Source organism: Lampris incognitus, chromosome 10 (genome assembly GCF_029633865.1).
Source record: "Lampris incognitus isolate fLamInc1 chromosome 10, fLamInc1.hap2, whole genome shotgun sequence".
Classification (NCBI taxonomy): domain Eukaryota; kingdom Metazoa; phylum Chordata; class Actinopteri; order Lampriformes; family Lampridae; genus Lampris; species Lampris incognitus.
The window spans coordinates 28,518,257-28,539,399 of NC_079220.1; the positions used below are offsets into that span (position 1 = coordinate 28,518,257).

Here is a 21,143-nt window from a genome sequence, read left to right on the forward strand (position 1 = left end):
CCTTACACAATAGGCTAATTGCCTAATAATAGTAAAATGTGCTTCTCAAAAAACTAAAGGCTTGTGGAGGTGCTAAACCAAAAACATGAATCAAAGACGAACATCAAAGGATGTAAGGTAACACTCACCAAATGGTAAAAAAATAACAGAGGCAGTCCTCTATTTCACCATTTTATTGTTTGGCATCAGTCATTAAGGTTTCTGAAGAAGACCACCCGGCCAAGTGAATGACTGATGCCAAACTATGAAATGGTAAAATAGAGAATTGTGTCTTTTTTTCATTTGATGAGTGCTACCTTACATCCTTTGATGTTCTTCTTTAATAATAATAATAATAATAATAATAGTAATAGTAATCTACTACAACTACTTTCAGCTGCTCCCGTTAGGGGTCGCCACAGCGGATCATCCGTTTCCATTTCTTCCTGTCTTCTGCATCTTCCTCTGTCACACCAGCCACCTGTCCTCCCTCACCACATCCATAAAGCTCCTCTTTGGCCTTCCTCTTCTCCTCTTCCCTGGCAGCTGCATATTCAGCATCCTTCTCCCAATATATCCAGCATCTCTCCTCCACACATGTCCAAGCCATCTCAATCTTGCCTCTCTTGCTTTGTCTCCAAACCGTCCAACTTGAGCTGTCCCTCTAATATAATCGTTCCTAATCCTGTCCTTCTTCATTACTCCCAGTGAAAATCTTATCGTCTTCAACTCTGCCACCTCCAGCTCCGCCTCCTGTCTTTTCATCAGTGTCACTGTCTCCAAACCATATAACATAGCTGGTCTCACAACCATCTTGTAAACCTTCCCTTTAACTCTTGCTGATACCCTTCTGTCGCAAATCACCCCTGACACACTTCTCCACCCACTCCAACCTGCCTGCACTCTCTTTTTCACCTCTCTACTGCACTCCCCGTTACTTTGGAATTATAGTAATAGTAATAATATCAATAATAATAATAATTAATAATAATAATAATAATAACAACAACCTAATGATAATAATGATAATAATAATAACAATAGCCTAATTATAAAAGAGGCCTAATAACAAATAACAATTACAGGCATAATACTATCAATAGTAACACTGATAATAGGCTATTAATAACAAAATGCTTCTAGTAAAAGCTTGGCTGAAAAAGGGTTGGTCTACGGCAGAAGCCCCCCAGAAAAGGCATGGTCTAAAACAAAAATCTCCAAGGCCTAACTAGCCTAACGTTAATGCATGTTTCCAAGTACTGTAAAAACTTGGCTGAAGGGGCGGGGGCACGTTCTGAACGTTGCATCCATATATACGGTTCCACAGCCTCGCAGCTTCCTGATGTTTCCCTCTGTGGCAAACACAGCGATAGCCCACTCGTTGTCTTGGTGCAGGAGGAACTGTTCCCTGTCCCATGTTTCAGCCCATGCACCTTCGATGACGACATCCTCAAGTGTAGCTGGAATCGGGGGCATGACTGCTGCGCGTGCTCTGGCCATAACAGTCCTTACAGACTGGAATCCCTGTGGTGGTGGTCTGTCGCCGCCACCCTGGATTTGACGTTGCCGATGCTGCAGGACCCTTTGCGCATTATAGATCCTTCTGATTGGGACTGTTGGCTCCCTCGCAACTTCTGCAATCACCCCCTGTCGGAATTCTGCACGGTGCACCATTTCTCCGTCGGAGATGCACGTGTTCCCCAACATCATGCACAATAATGTTAGCATCCACGTCCTCCACTTCAAATCTATTTGTGATCAGTGGCACTCTACAGTTCCACCTCCAGCACCTCCATCTAATGGTGTCTTGATTGGTGCAGTGCTTCTGATATCTGAAGTTCTCATGTACCAACACTTTGCCCCCTCGATCACCATCCATAACTATCGCCATTGTTTGTCTTCTTGTAGTCTAGTAAGCACATGACAGTGAGTCCACGAGTTATCACCGATAACAACCGATTGTTGCAAATTGTTGCAAGTTGGCGGGCGGTTTAGACATTGGTGAATTTTGATCGTGTGATTTAGAACGCCAGGAAACTTGCGTGCAGATGACCACACATCCACGACAAGTTTTAAATATTTCCAAACTCGAAATCATGTGTGCATTTGGCTATTTATAAATTATTTTTCGAGCAATATGTGTTTTGTGATTCAGCTTTAGCGTTGTTGATTAGCCTTTCATTCATATTTTGTCAAAAAGGCGTATTCATTAGCCTAGGCCTATGTCCCGTTATTTCTGTAGCATACAGCATCTTAGAATCTTAAGAGACCAGGCAGATATTGTTATTATTTTATTGTTATTACCATGCTATATTAGCCTATTTTATAATTATAAATATTTCAATTATCCAATTTTTAGCATTTCTAATATAAGGCTATATTGTTATTATTATTATTATTATTATTATTATTATCATCATCATCATCATCATCATTATTATTATTAGGCTATTATTATTATTATTATTGTTGTTATTATTATTATTATCATTACAATTATGATGCTTAAAGGGCCTTACTGAGCAGATGGTTTCTATCTAATATCTGTCAGATGCTTTTCCCAATAAGCTGGTGTGGTTATGATGGGAACGACGGCTTTCTAGGGAACATAGAAGAAGTGGGTCGGAATTGGCCTATTGTCGGTATCAGCCAGCTTTCGCAGGAGTCTATCCCTGGTACAATGCGCTAGACCTCTGGGAGATGGACTGCTGAGGACGGAACACGACACCTATCCTCAGCTCCCAGCACTTGTCGCACAATGTGCTACTCATACGCTGAGTTGGCGGCACCCGGGATCGAACTCACGACCTTGCGATCCATAGGCGAGAGCTCTACCGACTGAGCTACGCCCGGGTACAATTGCCCAAGGAACATAGGCTTACTATATTACATTCAGACACAGACGAGCCAGCTCACCTCCTCGGCGAGGCGCATTTTCCTCGATAAGTGACACATTTCACGCATAAATATCAGAGCCATACTTTAGCCAACCTGGACTTTGTGAATTCGTTTTTGTGATATAAAAATAGAAATCGTATGATTCATTGTCTTCTTAATAATCTGCCCTAAATAATGTATTATTGAAAATGCACTTTTTGCGCCAAACAGCGTCAAACCTGCTGACCGGGAAACATAGGACCTTTCTTTATAAATAGGGTCCTATGTTCCCCGGGTGCCCTAGGGGAACAAAGGTCCCATGTTTCCCTGCACATACAAAACGGGGAACATAGGACCCTTTTGGGGAAAAGTGGGGAATATAGGGCCCTCTGTATACAAAAAAGGTCCGATATTCCCCGGTCTCATACAAAGCGGGGAACAAAGGACCCGGGGACTATAGGGAGAACCCCTTTAAAGGACATTAATGATTTCCTTGATGAAATTTATGGCAGACAGTCTATGGAAGCAGCAGATTTCTTCTCTGATGTGGAGAGGTTTGTTAACTCTGTTATGGAGATTAGAAAAAACGGCTGGATATGAAGAGGTCAGTAAACAGAAGAGGTTTCATCTCAAGAAGATTCTGACTAAACTTAGGAAAGAAAAGCAAGGAAAGGTTCCTTTAGATGTACAAAATTAAAATATGGGTGATACGCAAAAAGGGGTTTTTCCTCTTGAAAGGTTTCACTGTCTTATCCTTCATTTTCTGTTTTTTTAATGGAAAGTTTGCGGGTAGGAAGTGTAAATATTAATGGAGGATGGGATAGAGTTAAGCAAGGTATGGTAGCTGAGCTGAGTAGAGCTAAACACACAGATGTGCTCTTCTTACAGGAAACACATAGCTCTGTAGACAACGAGATAGCGTGGGGAATGAGTTGGGCAGGCCATGTTTTTTTCAGCCATGGTACCAACTTTAGTGCAGGTGTAGCTGTTCTTTTCTTGCAGCGCCTCCTTTTAACAAATGTTTTGATATGTGAAGGGGAGCAGGGCAGACTCCAAGTAGTTCAGGCAACAATCCGAGAAATACTGTTTGTGTATATAAATGTGTATTCTTATAATACTGGCACTGATCACTTGAGATTGTTTAGCAAACTGAAGGATAAACTTAAACAGTTTAATAGTGGCTCAATCATAGTGGTGGGAGGAGACTGGAATTGCACTATGCATCCTACAGTTGACAGAAACTCAGAAGAGCCCCATCCACCGTCAGCTTAATTTCTGTCCAGTGTGGTCACAGAAAACGACCTCACGGATGTTTGGAGGACACTTAATCCAGCAGTTAGGCAGTACACATGGGTAAAAGCTGCCGAGGGTAGTGTGAGGGCAGCCAGGTTGGATAGGATTTACCTTAATCAAACATATAGCAACAGGTTGATTAAGTCCACGATATCACCTGTGGGATTTTCAGATCACCATTTAGTAGTGGCAGATTTTTCCTTACGAGTTCAATTTCGGCACTGTTCCTACTGGCACTTCGATGTACGGCTAATGTATGATAAAGCTTTCTGTCAGCTCTTCTCTGACTTCTGGAGTCATTGGAGGCTGAGGAAGAAAGATTTTGAGAGCTTAGCTCAATGGTGGGAGGTAGGAAAAACACAAATTGGGATTTTATGTCAGCAATACAAAAAAACACTGACAGTACAGAGAAAATCTGTTTTGAAGAATTAGAGAGAGAAATTAAGATATTAGAAGATTAAGTGATTATTGGACATGATGGCAACAGCAGCACCTGGGAAAGTAGGAGGAAGGCTTTAGGTAGGTTCCTACATGAGAGAGCAAAGGGTGCTTTAATCAGAACCCAAATCTCCACCATTAAAGATATAGATGCTCCAACTTCTTTTTTTCGTTAAGTTCGAAAGAAAAATTAGGAAAAATAATGTGATGATGCATCTCAAACTTCCCAGTGGGGTAATAACAACTGATCCATCGGAGATGAGGAAGTTGGCCATAGACTTTTACAGCAGCCTGTTCAGTGTGGCGATCTGTGGCTCTGACTGTGTGGAGGAGATGCTGGAGGGACTGCCCCAGTTGGGTGAAACACAGGTAGCCTCGCTGGAGTCCCCCATCTCCTTGGACGAGATGTCTGCAACGGTTCAGCAGCTCAACTTTGGCAAAGCCTCCGGAGTTGATGAACTTCCTTCAGAGTTTTACAAGACGTTCTGGACTCTAATTGGACAAGACTTACATGATGTATTTAAAGACTGTTTAGACTCTGGAACTCTACCTTTGAGATGTAGAAGGGCTGTCCTGACACTGCTACCCAAAAAGGGAGATCTTGGCCTACTGAAAAACTGGAGACCGGTTTCATTTTTATGTACTGATTATAAGATGATTGCAAAATGTCTTTCAAAACGACTCAAACAGTGCATGGATATGGTTGTACATCGCAGCCAAACATACTGTGTTCCTGACCATACAATTAAAGTTCATCTTTTTTTTTATATGGGACATTATTGACATATCCAAGCTCCAGGAGCTGGACATTGGCCTGCTTTCCTTAGATCAAGAGAAGGCTTTTGATAGGGTTGATCATTGCTATTTGTTTAAAACACGTCAAGGTTTTGGTTTTGGGGATACATTTATTCATTGGATCAAGTTATTGTATTCTGGGTTCAGTGTTGTGTTAAAGGTAAGAAGTGGACTCAGCCGACCTGTCTCTGTTCAGAGAGGTATAATATAGGGTTGTCCCTTATCTGGAATGCTGTACTCCCTGGCCATTTAACCTCTTATTTCAGCTCAGGCAGGGGCTCTCAGGACTAACCTTTTCAGGGAACATCACCAATACAGTTAGCTTATCAGCATACGTTGACAATGTCACAGTTTTCATAACAACTCGAAACGATCTAAAAATTCTCAAGCAGAAATTTGCCTTTTATGAACAAGCTTCCCCTGCAAGTCAGTTGGTCAAAATCTGAGGGTCTCTTACTGGAGGAGTGGAACAATAATGAGAAGCCAACGTTACCAGTGGGGCTGCAGTGGAATACAGAAAGGATAAAATGCCTAGGTGTCTTTCTGGACAGTGACCGCTTTCTGAGCAAAACCTGGGAGGGTTTAATTGAAAATATCAGTGCCTGATTGTCTAGATGGACTTGGATCCAGCCTCAGTTGTCCTCGATGCCTCGATGTTCTGGCACCACTTTACAGTTGTAGAACCTCTGGACACGCTCATAAGGGAAATACGGAGGACGCTGGTAAACTTCTTCTGGGGAAGCTTTCACTGGACCAAGTCTGCTGTACTGTTCCTACCAGTGCTAGAAGGAGGCCAGGACCTGATTGTCCTCTGCAGTCATATTACGGCTTTTCACCTTCAAACTGTGCAGCAACTTTTATACCATGACCAACAACTTTGGAGTCAGGTTCATAAACCTCCGAAGCATCTGTGTTGCTTCAGAGGGTTATGAACCTGAACTATGACAAACACTTGTTCCTTCTGGACTTAGCTGGCATGGAGTTCACTACGACACCCTTCTGTCAGTCTGTCCTCCGAGCTTGGGGAATGGTCTTAAGCACCAAAAGAGACTACTCCCACAGCAGGATGCTCAGCTCCGTAAGTGTACGGAGAGCCCTCACGAGAGCTGGACTTACAAAGTTAGTGTGTATCAGATCAGGAGGACAGTGGAAGACGGCTGACATTTTGAGCCAAGAGACTGGCTTTAAATCTCTTCGTTTAATGGAGAGTTTGTTGGAGGAAGTGATCAGTGCACTTCCTGACTTCTTCAGAGAGGCACTAGGAGCAGAGTGTGGAGAGGGTCAGCCAGCTATGCAACCTGTTTTTCCATATTTGTCCATCTGTACAGCAGTGGAGGAGCAGTAGAAAGTGAAGGGGGCCATTCTGTCTTTCAAAACAACAGAACTATGTGACTTCTTAAGTACATCACAGAAGGCCTTGTATGCAGTCACTGTAAAGGTTCTCAACAGAACATCAGTAGCCGGTGTACAGGAGTCGAGTTGGTTGAGTGTGTTGGCACCAGGATCATTCCCCAAGGGCAGCTGGAGGTCCCTGTACAAACCCCCATAGAGAAATGCACTGTGGATATACAGTGGAGGGTGGTACATGGGGCTGTGGCTACGAGCAAACCTGTGGCACACATTGATCTAGGGCAGGGAGCCACTGCTTTTTCTCTAATGATGAAGAAACTCTACAGCGCTTATGGCTCAGATGTCACAGGTTGAGCCCTCTTTTCTCTGTACCACAACAGTGGCTCAGAGGTTTAGGAGAGGTTCTCGAAGACAGCCTGTTTGTCAATGATCCGAGGTACACGGCAGCACAGTGCAGACGTGTCACCTTCATTAATTTTCTGATAGGTCAGGCAAAAATGAACGTTTGGCTTAGCAGAAGAAACAAAATGAAAGGCACAAGGTCCATGGATGCTACACTCATATTCGGGGGTCTAGTGGCTGCTCGGCTGAAAATTTAATTCATGTTTTTCAAAATGATTTCAAACTTGGAAGACTTAATTTCTGTTTGGGGACATGGGGATGTGCTGTGCACCATAGAAAACCAACTGCTTCTTCTTAATTTCTGAAAAAAAGGGAAGGTCTGTATCTTTTTGTTTTTACTGTGTATGGAGATTGTTGTTTTCACTATGTATAGGAGTATCTGTGTTAATATTGTTATCTTGATGTGAATGAAAATGAAAAATTGGACCATTAAAGGCTTGGTTAAAAGTCAAAGCTCTCTCTCTCTCTCTCTCTCTCTCTCTCTCTCTCTCTCTCTCTCTCTCTCTCTCTCTCTCTCTCTCTCTCTCTCTCTCTCTCTCTCTCTCTCTCTCTCTCTCTCTCTCTCTGTGTCTGTCTGTGTGTGTCTCTCTCTGTCTACTGCTCTACCTCTCTCTACCTTCCCCCCTCAATTCTCTCTTGTTCTGTAGATAGTGGATGGAGCAGAGCTGTGGGTGGAGAACAGTGATCAGAGAAGCACACTGGTTATAGCAGAAGCAGCACCACAGCACACGGGACGCTACACAGTTGTAGTGAGGGATCGCAAAAGCTCGGCACAGCACACGCTAACCCTCTCTGTTATAGGTAAGATGACACCCCCACCCCACCCCACCCCCCAATAAATGGATTTTCCATTTACACTTGTCATTAAAATGTGCCTTGGATGAAAGGATAGCTGTCATTTCTGCACCGATTTGCACAGAAATCCTGATGTAAATCCACTGCACACATATTGGGGATAGTTTGTAATCTGATTCTTTAAACCACCATGAGAGATAATTGGCTTGAGACACATTGCAGGCTGCAATTTGGTTTGAAGTGTAAATGAAACTGTTTTCCCAAGTTGTGTATATGTCTTCTCTCTACCTCTTCCAAATCGGTAAAAAGTAGGCTATATTCAAGAAGAGGATTTGGATGAATGACTCGGGACACAAAGCACTTCACCATAAAACGACTGCAAAAGCATTTCCATTATGAGTGGCCCCATTGATAATGAACCCCTTACTCTGTCAGCATTAGTGCCAAGCTCACAACACAAGCTGTCATATCATCCGGCACTCCGTCAGTTGAGCTACACGGGACCAGATTTGTTAACTTACTCAGGAAAGTACAGGGGTGTGCAATCATATTTCTAGCTGGCTACTAGACACATTTGTGATACTATATGTAGCTGTGATCTGAATACTTGTGGCATAAAATGCCGACAGTGTATGGGACCAGAGACTGTCAGACATTGTCCCTGATAGACAAGGCTAATCTTGTCAAGATGATGTAATGTTATAAACTCTACAATGCAAATTATTGTCACCCCCCCCCCCACACACACACACACATTTGCAGAAAAGCCACAGCCTCCGTCCTCTGGACCTGTGATCTCCCTGATCACAGCCAGCTGCCTGGTGCTATCGTGGTCAGGACCCTGCTACGACGGCGGTACCGCCGTCCTAGGCTATGTGGTGGAAGTGAAGAGCCAAGGCCCCACTGAGCCTGGGGACTGGACCGAGCTGACGTCCCAGTGTAAGAGTACCTCGTACAGGGTGAGCTCAGGGCTGTGGCCTCAGGAGGACTACTGTTTCAGAGTCAGGGCCTACAACGCTGTAGGGCTGAGCCAGCCCAGCCCGGTGTCAGCTGTAGTAAGGATGCAACAGGAAGGTGAGATGAGATCTTTTTCTGTGTGACAGTGTACATACATAATGATATCGAACAGAATTTCCCTCCTCATCACATATGAGCATATAGTCAAATATTATTGACTCTTCAAGAAATCAAAGGTTCAATTGTGTGTGTGTGTGTTCATGTCTGTGTTGTTTCAGACAAGCCACAGGAGGAGGAGTGTCCTCAGACATATATGAATGTCACAGTTGATTCTACCCACAAAGTCACAGACCACTACAATGTGTTGGAGAAACTTGGAGTGTGAGCATCCTTTGTATTCAACTGCATGTGTCAACACATGTTATTTACTTGCATACTATCTCCGCTGGGCAACCCAGTGAGTTAGTGGTTAGTTATGTTGTCTCACAGAGTATGCAGGGTTGGCTGTTAGCCATTCTGTGTGGAATTAGCATGTTCTCCCCGTGTTCGTCTGGATATACAGTATCCTGGTACTCCAGATTCTTCCCATGGTTCAAAGACCTGCAGGACTGGTGAGCAGGTGACTAAACTGATAGGTATGAATTCAGATATTAAAGATTCACCTGGGATGGACTCCATGCCTCCACAGCCCTGAACTGGACTAAGCTAGTGCAGATGATGGGTGGATGGATAGAATCTCTCTCTTGGCAAAAAATAATACTCGCACCAGGAAATAGCATGAAACACAACAACTGAGTAGCCGATTTTTTTCAAGCAAAACATGAAGCCTTCTTCAGAGGTAGACAAGCTGAGAAGAGTTTCTTAGCAAGAGGGGAACGTCTTGTTTGCTGTGCATCATTGTTTTAAGAACGAAAAAGTGCCGAACTTGATGAAGCAGCAATAATTGGCAACGCTGTCTTCGGGAGGGGGGCGGAGTTGGCTTGTGTTCGTCACATGAATGCATCTCTGGGTGTGTCGGAAAAAGCAGTGGTTCAGCCTGGAGTCGCCTTGTCACGAAAGTGGCGAGGCGTCTCCTTCGAGACTGCCGGCTGGAGAGATGCGGTTGCGAACGCATGCAGTACGAGGGTGGAGTTTGAACTAAAACTAGGGATCGATTGGCCACTAAATTGGGAGAAAAAAGGGGAAAATCAGAAATAAATTAGAGAAAAAAAAGAACAAAAAAGTAAATGTGATGCCCTGTGTGAGACCATGGCTGTGATTTAGGGCTAATCAAATAAACTTGACTTGACTTGTCACTTGTAAAGTAGGGAGGATTAAAACAGCTAAACACACAGAACTTGTAGAAACATGGTTTTCTTCCCAGTTAAATACAGACCTAAATAAGGGATAACATTGAGAATGATGGAATAATTAAAGAGATCAGGTCCTCTTTGACATTGTGTCAGAGGTCTTGGTCATACTCAAGAGAATCTCTGATCTGAGATCGAGGTTATTTGCTCGGTATGATTATGCGTTGACTGTTAAGTCTCTTGTCTATGGAGATCCTATGTAAAGACTATTGTACTATACATAATTATTAACTACTTCTTCTTTTGGCTTGTTCCCTGTTTCTCAGGGGTTGCCACAGCGGGTTTTTTGCCCTCCATAGCTTTATGTCTGACGCATCCTTCTCCCACAGTCCAACCTTCCTCATGTCCTCCTCTATCTGGTCTCTCCATCTTTTCCTTGGTCGTCCTCTTTTTCTTTTGCCAGGTATTTCCATGTCCAATACCTTCTGTATCTGTCCAAACCATCTCAATCTTGTCCCTCTCAATTTCTCATCCATTCCTCTGATCTTAAACGTAGCTCTCACTTCTTCATTTCACTTACGGTCTTTTCTAGTCATTCCCAAGGACCAACACGGCATTCTCATCTCTGCTACCTGTAATGTAGACTCTAGCCTCTCTGTTGTTGTCCTTGCTTCCATACCATAAAACAGCGGTTTTCAGACTTTTTTCTGTCCAATGCACACCAAAGGGCAAGCCGCAATCTCAAGGCACACCTGTATTCATATCCATGCAAAATAGCCTCTATAACACGTTATCACTCCTATCACTCTAAACGTTTATTTTTATTTACTAATGCTGACTAAAATTTGACAAATAACTACATTACTCATGAAATAGTTATTAACAAAATAATACAATTATTCATTTTAAACTTTGTAAAATTTCATTAAAAAGAGCAGCAACACAACCATTTAAACCAGACAGGTTACACAATTAAAACTGAAAAGAGGGAGGGACAGAAAAGTGTGTGTGTGTGTGTGTGTGTGTGTGAGTGAGAGAGAGAGGAGGAGAAGAAGAGAGCTGGCCCAAGACAGCAGTATCCCTGGTCGAGCAAGATGCAATCACTCTTTACAGACCAAGCTAAGCGAGATGCACTGAGAACGAAAACTAATTTGCATATAAACAGTAAATTCATAACAGAGTATGCATTGAGTTGAAAACAAAACTTTAGTCTAAAATTGTGCGGGAAAGAAGAGTCTCACTTCAGTCACTCTCTCCCATAACTTCATTGTATGTCCCATCAATTTTATCCCTCTGTAGTTGTTGCAACTTTCAGCATCACCTTTATTCTTGTAAATAGGTATGAACATGTTCTTTCTCCATTCAACTGGCATTTTCCCAGTCTGTATTGATTATCAACTACTCTGTTACATTATTTGCAATGACAAAGCATCTTTGTTTTACTAGAACGTTTTGTTTAGATTTTCATCCGGTTTCAGTGATGTTTGACGAATGTGTTGTATCTCTGATCAGAGAGTGGAAAGTGTCATTTGGGGTCCTACCCATTTCCTGTGGGCAAAGAAAATGATCTCTTTACCCTTCAGAAAAAAATAAAAATTAATTCCAAACCCCCATCCTCCTCCTCAGAGGAAAATTTGGCCAGGTATTCAAGCTGACTCACAAAGAGACTGGACAAGTGTGTGCCGGGAAGTTCTACAAAGGCCGTCGAGCTAAGGAGAGAGAGGCCGCCCGCAAAGAGATAGAGCTGATGAACCACCTTCACCACCCCAAGCTGGTTCAGTGTCTCGCAGCATACGAAAACAAGCCCGAGATGGTCATGGTGATGGAGTTGTAAGTAGCAACACTTCATTATCATCAGAACCAGAATCAAAATCATAAATTCTTTTATTGCCATGGTCATTACATGCATAATACAGATCTAGAAAAAAAAGGGCAAAAAGTAAGTCTGTCAGTGGGAGGCTGGGGGGCAGGGAACCTGTTGATTAGTCTGATAGCAGCAGGGAAGAAACGCTTCTTTTGGCATGAGGTTTTGGTCCTGATGGACCTCCGTCTCAGGGCAGAGTCTCAAAATTGTGGTGTCCAGGGTAAGAGGGGTCAGCATAGATCCTCAAGGTCCTGGAGGCGAGCAGGTCCTAGAGAGATGGGAGGTGGCAACTGATCACCTTCTCTACCCGAGTGAATGATACGCTGTAGCCTGTCCTTGTCCCTGGCAGTGGTGGCAGCTTACCAGACGATGATGGAGGAGGTTAGGATGGAGGTGTAGAAATTCATCATCATGGTCTGTGGCGCACGGAATTTCTTCAGCTGCCGCAGAAGTATACCTTCCGCTATGCATCATCATCATCATCATCATGTGGCAACAAGATGTAATAAAAAGGGTTAAATATTGCATCTCCTCACAGTTCCTGTATATTCTGCAGTGTTGACTGTCTTGATGAAAATGATGACAAAATCTGTCTTGATGCATGCTCAAAAATCCAGGTAAGGAAATCACAGAAAGTTGAATCAGTTCATCTGGAAACACTGTTTATTGGAAGTCATCAGGATGCTGTACCACAGAGCTGACAACTTCCCCGCTGACTCAGCAGCCAGGGAACAGGAGAAATCCTACTTTAAACAGGCCCTAATATCCAAATGTGATGTGGAAAAGAACAGATCAGAATAGAATAGAATAGGGCGTCCAGGTAGTGTAGCGGTCTATTCCGTTACCTACCAACACAGGGATCGCCGGTTCAAATCCCTGTGTTTCCTCCGGCTTGGCGGGCATCCCTACAGAAATAATTGATCGGGTCTGCGGGTGGGAAGCCAGATGTGGGTATGTGTAGTGGTCACTGCACTAGCGCCTCCTCTAGTTGGCCAGGGTGCCTGTTCAGGGGGGAGGGGGAAGTGGGGGGAATAGCGTGATCGTCCCACGTGCTACATCTGCTTGGTGAAACTCCTCGCTGTCAGCTGAAACGAAGCGGCTGGCGACTCCACATGTGTACCAGAGGAGGCATGTGGTAGTCTGCAGCCCTCCCCAGCTCGGAAAATAGGTTAAATGAACAACTACCACTGGGGAGAAAAAGGAAGGGAAAAAAAAAAGAATAGAATAGAAATGCAATACTTACGTACTGTAATACAGACTTGCAGTGTTTACTGTGCCACTGTGTGTATGACTTTAGCATTGCAGGTGGGGAGCTGTTTGAGCGCATTGTGGATGATAACTTTGAGCACACAGAGCCTGCCAGTGTGCGCTACATGCAGCAGATCCTGGAGGGGATCGCCTACATGCATCAGCAGAACATTGTCCATTTGGACCTCAAACCTGAGAACATAGTGTGTGTCGACCACATCGGCACATCCATCAAGATCATTGACTTTGGACTGGCCGGCAAGCTGAGTAAGAGAATGGTGAAAAGTTGTGTGCTCCGAAATTATCGAAGGATGTACTTTAATGCAGTGATTATATTGTATGCATGTGTGTTAACAGGCACCGACACGCCTCTAAAGGTAATGCATGGGACCCCAGAGTTTGTTGCCCCTGAAGTGATCAGCTATGAGCCTGTGTGTTTGGCCACAGATATGTGGAGCATTGGGGTCATCTGCTATATATTGTAAGTGCTAACACATCACCAATTTGCCCCTTTCTATTTTCTTTTCTTTTCTTTTTTTTGGCATGCCCGTCCAGCCTATTTCTTCCTTTCTTTATTTTTAAGACGATATGCTTATGCTTGACACTTTGCATTTCATGCACATTAAAGAAGTAAAGACATCAAACTTGGATGCCGCCTCCTTGTACATTGTACTGTCAGAACAAGAATGGCCATCTAGTACCATTAACCATGTCCCCTTTCCACATGATTTCTCTCTTTTTCTTATTCTTAAAGGCCTTAATTAAAAACTGACTATAAATCTACACTTGGGTCCTGATTTGACTGTGTCAGTCAAGAAGGGTAATGCTCAGTTCATAATACAAATGTTGACTCAGTATGCCACCAAGTGGACATAACTTGTTATTGTCATTATAATGACTAGTGCCATAAGCCTGACTATGTGTGTCTATGTGTTACAGTGTTACAGTTTCATTTAGCAGGCGCTTTTATCTAAAGTGACGTACATCTGAGAGTTAACACAACACAAGCAAGGATCTAGTCAGGAGGTGTTCCTGTACTTCTATCTTTGTGAGGACCAATTTGAATGTTTAACTATCAGAGTGGGACATTTTGGCCAGTCCTCATTTTCTTAAGGGTCTATTTTAGGGCTAGGATTTGGGTTTAGGGTTAAGGTTAGAATTAGTATTAGGCTGAGTTTAGGTTAAGGCCTAAGGGCTAGGAAAGGAATGTAGTCAATGAGGGGTCCTCACAAAGATAGAAGTATAAGAGTGTGTGTGCGCGCGCGTGTCTTTCAGACTGAGTGGCGAGTCTCCGTTTCAGGGTACCAGTGATGCAGAGACCCTGGCCCTTGTGACAGCAGCCCAGTGGGAGTTTGATGAGGAGAGCTTTGAGGAGATCACTGAGCAGGCCAAAGATTTCATCAGCTCCCTGCTCAACAAAGTCACCAGGTATTAACAGCAGGTCCAGAAGAATTAGAATCTGCCAAAAAGCTATGTTTTAGATAACAAAGAATTTGACTTGATGCATTGCTTGCTGCGACTGATACAACACGAAATCTAAGAAAAATCCAAAAAAAAAAAAAGATAAAAGGGGCATCCGGGTGGCGTGGCGGTCTATTCCGTTGCCTACCACCACAGGGATTGCTGGTTTGAATCCCCATGTTACCTCTGGCTTGGTCAGACGTCCCTACAGACACAATTGTCCGTGTCTGCAGGTGGGACGCCAGATGTGGGTATGTGCCCCGGTTGCTGCACTAGCGCCTCCTCTGGTCGGTAGGGGTGCCTGTTCGGGGGGGGGGGGGACTGGGAGGAATAGCGTGATCCTCTACATGCTACGTCCCCCTGGTGAAAACTCCTCACTGTCAGGGGAAAAGAAGCGGCTGGCAAATCCACTTGTATCGGAGGAGGCATGTGGTAGTCTGCAGCCCTCCGCGGATCGGCAGAGAGGGTGGAACAGTGAGCGGGACGGCTCAGAAGAGTGGGGTAATTAGCCAAGTACAATTGGGGGGGAATCCAGAAAAAAATAAAAAGATAATAGGTTATTTAAAATTAAAAAATAAATAAGATGAATATAAAAAGTATGGTTGATGTTCTGTGTATATTATTAGTACCAGTTGTGGCATAATGTCAGTTAAGTCTATGCAGGTATGAGACAGGTCCACACAGTTGCAAAACAGATTCTGTGCTGATGTATGTCGAGTAATATGGCAAGTGTAAAACTTATGTAAAGAATACAATCTATGCATACAGGAGGAATAGTGAATTTAAAGTTCCAAAAAAAGAAAGGGTGGCTCTCTGCTTTACATATCAGCACCCTTATACAACAGCCAGTGAAGGGTTTGTCTGTGGGTCAACGGGGCCACCTAAGGCATCCTTAACCTCTATATCCCTTTGTGTCCCGCCCCAGGAGAAGGATGTCCTGCGAGGAGGCCCTCGCCCACCCATGGATGGCAGCATTCGACTCTGGAGAGCTCAGCACCACCAAGAGCTTATCCAAAGAGAAGATGAAGAGGTTCCTAGCCAGGCAGAAGTGGAAGGTAAACCCTCCATTTTTGCTGTTTGTTTACCAATGGAATTAGACTCGTCTGATTCGTGAGTGAATCAAATTGTTTCAATGAATCAGTCCAACCGATTCACATGTCCAACTGAATCCAACTTTTTAGCTCGATGAACCTGTGTTACGTGTCAAGAATAATGTTTGAAGAATTCTAATAAAATTCTGATAATCTTTCATGATACATCCTCATAAAGACATAGACTATCACAATGTAGCATATCAAGAACAATCTCTTTGAATTCGCTTCATTTTCTCTCTGTAATATATTTGAGGGCTTGATGAGATGTTCTCCAAGTTGCTTGTGCTGTCATGATCCTCAAGTACAGACCTTGTATTTTTCTAATTTCTGCCTCCAAGAAAGCAGGCAAGGCCATGTTGGCCCTGAAGAGAATGGCTCTGCTGTCTAAAGGAGACAGCACCACATCCCCCACCAGCCCTGGAGAGGGTGAGGAGATACTCCCCTTTATGCCATTCAATGCTTTCCCCTAAATCACTTAAAACATTTCAGCTTTCTGGCAAAGACCTCTAAGCTTGGCTTACAAACTCTCTTGGTCTTTTCCACACTTTTCAACTAATCTCCCATCCCCACCCCCAGAGCCCTGCCTGACTCCAGAGACAGAGCATGCCCTCCAGTGTCTGGAGCTGAAGATGCAGGGTGCCCCCCAGTTCTCCCAGGGTCTGGAGGACCAGACAGTGTCTGTGGGATCCAGGGCCTGCCTCTGCTGTTCCCTTACAGGTACACATGAGCACTCAGTCTTAAGCTTTTTCCGCTACATATTTATTTTCTTTTTTTTTGGGGGGGGGGGTTCCCCCTTTTTCTCCCAATTGCACTTGGATAATTACACTATTTTTCCGAGCTATCCCGGTCGCTGCTCCACCACCTCTGCCAATCCGGGGAGGGCTGCAGACTACCACATGCTTCCGCCGATACATATGGAGTCGCCAGCCACTTCTTTTCACCTGACAGTGAGGAGTTTTCACCAGGGGGACGTAGCACGTGGGAGGGTCATGCTATTTCCCTCAGTTCCCCCTCCCCCCCGAACAGGCGCCCTGACCGACCAGAGGGGGCGCTAGTGCAGCAACCAGGACACTTACCCACATCTAGCTTCCCACCCGCAGACATGGCCAATTGTATCTGTAGAGATGCCCGACCAAGCCAGAGGTAACAGAGATTGGAACCGGCAATCCCCGTGTTTGGTAGGCAACAGAATAGACCGCTACGCCACCCAGACGCCCAGCGCTACATACTTCTATGATCAGCCTTAGAGATAAGGTGAAGAGCTCGGACTTCTGGAGAGAGCTCGGAGTAGAGCCGCTGCTCCTTGGCATCAAAAGGAGCCAGTTGAGGTGGTTTGGGCATCTGATTAGAATGCCTCCTGGGTGCCTTCCTTTGGAGGTTTCCTGGCCATATCCAACTGGGTGGAGACCCCCGGGGTGGACCCAAAACTCACTGAAGGGACTACATGTCCATTTTGTGAATTCCTTGGGATCCCCCAGGAGGAGCTGGAGGATGTTGCTGGGGAGAGGGATGTCTGGAGTGCCCTACTTAACTTGCTGCCACCGCGACCCGACCCCAGAGAAGCAGCTGATGATGAGATGAGACATTTCTATGATAAAATGGTCAAAGAGTGAACAGTGATTTGCAGCATGTGGAGATAAATGATTTTTTCTAAGCCAAGGTTTATTTTAGAGTAAGCCCTCACCCAAAAGCACACCCATCTATGTCATGCTTTGTGCATTATGCCCTTTCAACATGCACCATTTTAATAGATCACATCTGACCGCATGTTTGGAAGTAAATATCAGCAACCCTTACACACCCACTGCAGGGCTGTAGTCAGCCTACTAAAAAAGGAGAGGGGGGTCTTTTTTCCCAAAATGTGGACTTTTTTCCCCCTTTTTCTTCCCAATTGTATCCGGCCAATTACCCCATTCTTCTGATCCATCCTGGTTGCTGCTACACCCCCTCTGCTGATCCGGGGAGGGCTGCAAACTACCACATGTCTCCTCCGATACATGTGGATCGCATGGCATGGCCAGCCGCTTCTTTTCACCTGACAGTGAGGAGTTTCACCAGGGGGATATAACGTGTGGGAGGATCACTCTATTCCCCCTAGTCCCCCCCCCCAAAAAAAAAAACAGGCGCCCCGACCGGCCAGAGGAGGAAATAGTGCAGCGACCAAGACACATACCCACATCCGGCTTCCCACCCGCAGACACAGCCAATTGTGTCTGTAGGGACACCTGACCAAGCCAGAGGTAACACAGGGGTTCGAACTGGCTATCCCCATGTTGTTAGGCAACGGAATAGACTGCTGCGCTACCCAGACGCCCAAATGTGGACCTTTTAATTCGGAGCACAGGATACCTTATGCAAGCCAGCCTTTGACCTACTATGGCTAGAAATACACTATAGTTTAGAGTCCATTCAAACTTTGGTAACTGTTGGGTATCAGTGAATAGTTTTTTGGGCGTTTTGTTTTTTGGGTTAAGTCAAATGTCCCATCTGAATTCTCCCCCAACCCCACCCCTGCATTGGCTACACCCATGCATTCTCACCCCCCTCCCCTACATCTCGGCAGGGTACCCTGATCCAGAGGTGGTGTGGTTGTGTGGAGAGGAGCCTGTGGTGGAGTCATCCAGGGTGCAGATTGAGTATGAGGAAGATGGCCGCTGTACCTTGGTCCTTGCCCGGGTGGGCCCCGAGGATGCTAACATTTACACGTGTAGAGCTACAAACAACCACGGAGAGGCTCTCTGCTCCGCCAAGCTACATGTGAAAGAGTAATCAGCGTAAAGCTGTGTCTGTGAAGGCATACTTTGTTCGACACATGACGCTGATGTGCAGAAATGTCTGTGAATTACAGTTCCAAACATTCCCAAACATGTTTCTGAGTACCTTGAGCTGCTCTATTACATATTTCAGTTCTTAAAAAAAAGAAAAGAAAAAATGTGAACTTCAGTCATCTGACATACAGGTTGAAATGGAGCTGCAAGTATCAGCTAGGATAAATATTGCATATAATAGTGTACAATAGTCACTGACATGATTGCTTTTAGAGAGAAATATAAGTTTTGCATAGATAAAGATAGAAATGTTTTGCTTTTCATATTGCCAGACAGTCCTCAACGATTTGCATTTATATTTTCTATTTCACTGAGCAGTTTTTAAAGCCTGATATCTGCATTAGCTTGTTGACATATGCACAGTGAGATTGTGGCATGTTTTGTCCAGATTCTCTCACTCACCAACTGCAAGCATGAGTAAAGTACATTTATTCAGCTTAAGTTATCCTTTTGCAGATGAAGATCCATGTGAATGTTAACATCAAAATGTTTGAATAATAGTAAAGAGCAAAAAACCACTGAAAGTGTTGTAGTTCATGCAGTCAACACGACCATTTTTTTTGCTTGAAGCTGTGTGCAGACGCAGTCGCCCTCGTACAACAGCACGACCACAGAGTTGCTGCCCATGTCGTGGGTGTCAGAGCCTGTGGTGTTCCACATGGACACTTCCCATCGTTCTTCATGACCTCACAACGTACATTCCTTTGGGCGGTTAAAATGCCTGTCAAAAGAAATGGGGGTGGTTTAGCATTCACATGCTCTCTCTCTCTCTCTTTCTACACTGTTTCTACTCGGTCCACATTTGTTTGTTATCATTTCTCTTTTCATGTTTTTTCTGGTGTGCGGTTAACGTGTAACTAAACCTCAGACCATTTAAGTGACTAGTGCTGACATCTATACATTAAAAACTATGTAAAGGTTAAAAACATGGCAGGCTGGTCTTGGTACTCTGTGTTGTTAGTATAGCAGGATAAACACAGCTGCAGATAATAACTAATGACTGTTGGATGTAGGTGTAGCAGCACACCTCTCAGTACTGGCAGACGGACAGAGCCGGCAACTGTCAATGTACTTTATATAGTTTTTAACCTATAGATGTCAGTGAACTCACTAAAATGGTGTTGGTTTTTGTTACTCCCTCCCCCTTTTTTTCCCCCCTCCATTGTATCTGTCCCATTACCCCACTCTTCCGAGCCGTGTCGGTCGCTGCTCCACCCCCTCTGCCGATCCGGGGGAGGGCTACAGACTACCACATGCCTCCTCCAATACATGTGGAGTTGCCAGCCGCTTCTTTTCACCTGACAGTGAGGAGTTTCACCAGGGGGACATAGCACATGGGAGGATCATGCTATTCCCCCCAGTTCCCCCTTCCCCCCGAACAGGTGCCCCGACTGACCAGAGGAGGCGCTAGTGCAGCGACCAGGACACATACCCACATCCGGCTTCCCACCCGCAGACACGGCCAGTTGTGTCTGAAGGGACGCCCGACCAAAGCCGGTGGTAACACGGGGATTCGAACTGGCAATCCCCATGTTGGTAGGCAACGGAATAGACCGCCATGCTACCTGGACGCGGGTTTTCTTACTTTTTAAGGTTCGGCACTGTATTCTAGTAGTGAATTTAGGGTAAAGGTTGGGTTGAGGTTAGGGTCACATTTTAGGTATAAGTCAGCGTCTACAGACAATTTCACACTAAAAATACCATTGCCAATGTTTGAGAAAATCTTATATTGCAGGGCAGTAGCAGTGCTAAATGGCCCAGTGTTCCCACTGCCAGTCTCGCTGAGAGTAGCAGAAAAGGCCTCCTTTGACCGGCCTAGGAGTGTCAAATCACAAGTTCAATATAAGAGATTAGAATTCGTAATAAATAAAAACTTTTTTAAAATCATAAATAGACATGTACTTTTGCCATTTTTATCTCCAATTAGATTCCTCAGTTCTAATATTTTCCTCGCACTGGTTTTCAACTTATTCTCCAGAAGAACAAGTTTGTCTGCTATGTTTGCCCCTTTCTCTCCCAAAACACTGAGGATCTGAGTAATGGAGGCCAGGGAGCGAGCGACAACCCGGTGGGCGGTTGCTGACATCTTCCCATCTCCACTTTGGTTCTCATCACCTTGTGCTTCACTTAGGAAGCAGTACAGTGCCAGAATATATACAGTGATACTCTCCATTCTCATGTTTCTGACACTTCACAGAAGGTGTGTCCAGTTTCTCCCTTTATAATAATGTGACACTAAAAATAAAAGGTTGACAGTCAAGTGTAACAGGATTTTCACACTCATTATAACAATTAGTTCAAGGATCGGCTCTGAGCCCTTTCTTGTTGGCAATGGTGATGGACAGGTTGTTGGCAGATGAGATCAGGCAGGAGTCTCCATGGACTATGATGTTTGCGGATGACATTGTGATCTGTAGTAAGAGTAGGGTGCAGGTTGAGAGACTGGAGAGGTGGAGGTATGCACTGGAGAGGA

At 44.5% G+C, this 21,143-nt stretch overlaps 1 protein-coding gene across 2 annotated transcripts in view; it reads left to right on the forward strand.

Moving 5' to 3' along the window:
* Nucleotides 1–19,194, forward strand: part of mylk5 (myosin, light chain kinase 5) — a 53,538-nt gene extending 34,344 nt beyond the window's left edge. For both annotated transcript variants that reach the window (XM_056287693.1, XM_056287694.1), the window contains exons 7-17: nucleotides 7,782–7,935; nucleotides 8,692–9,003; nucleotides 9,165–9,267; nucleotides 11,802–12,005; nucleotides 13,337–13,554; nucleotides 13,645–13,768; nucleotides 14,563–14,715; nucleotides 15,674–15,803; nucleotides 16,181–16,268; nucleotides 16,419–16,559; nucleotides 18,406–19,194. In XM_056287693.1, the coding sequence (XP_056143668.1) occupies nucleotides 7,782–7,935; nucleotides 8,692–9,003; nucleotides 9,165–9,267; nucleotides 11,802–12,005; nucleotides 13,337–13,554; nucleotides 13,645–13,768; nucleotides 14,563–14,715; nucleotides 15,674–15,803; nucleotides 16,181–16,268; nucleotides 16,419–16,559; nucleotides 18,406–18,611 (1,833 nt within the window). In that variant the 3' untranslated portion in view covers nucleotides 18,612–19,194. The remainder of the gene's footprint in view (nucleotides 1–7,781; nucleotides 7,936–8,691; nucleotides 9,004–9,164; nucleotides 9,268–11,801; nucleotides 12,006–13,336; nucleotides 13,555–13,644; nucleotides 13,769–14,562; nucleotides 14,716–15,673; nucleotides 15,804–16,180; nucleotides 16,269–16,418; nucleotides 16,560–18,405) is intronic.
* The last annotated feature ends 1,949 nt before the right edge of the window (nucleotides 19,195–21,143 follow it).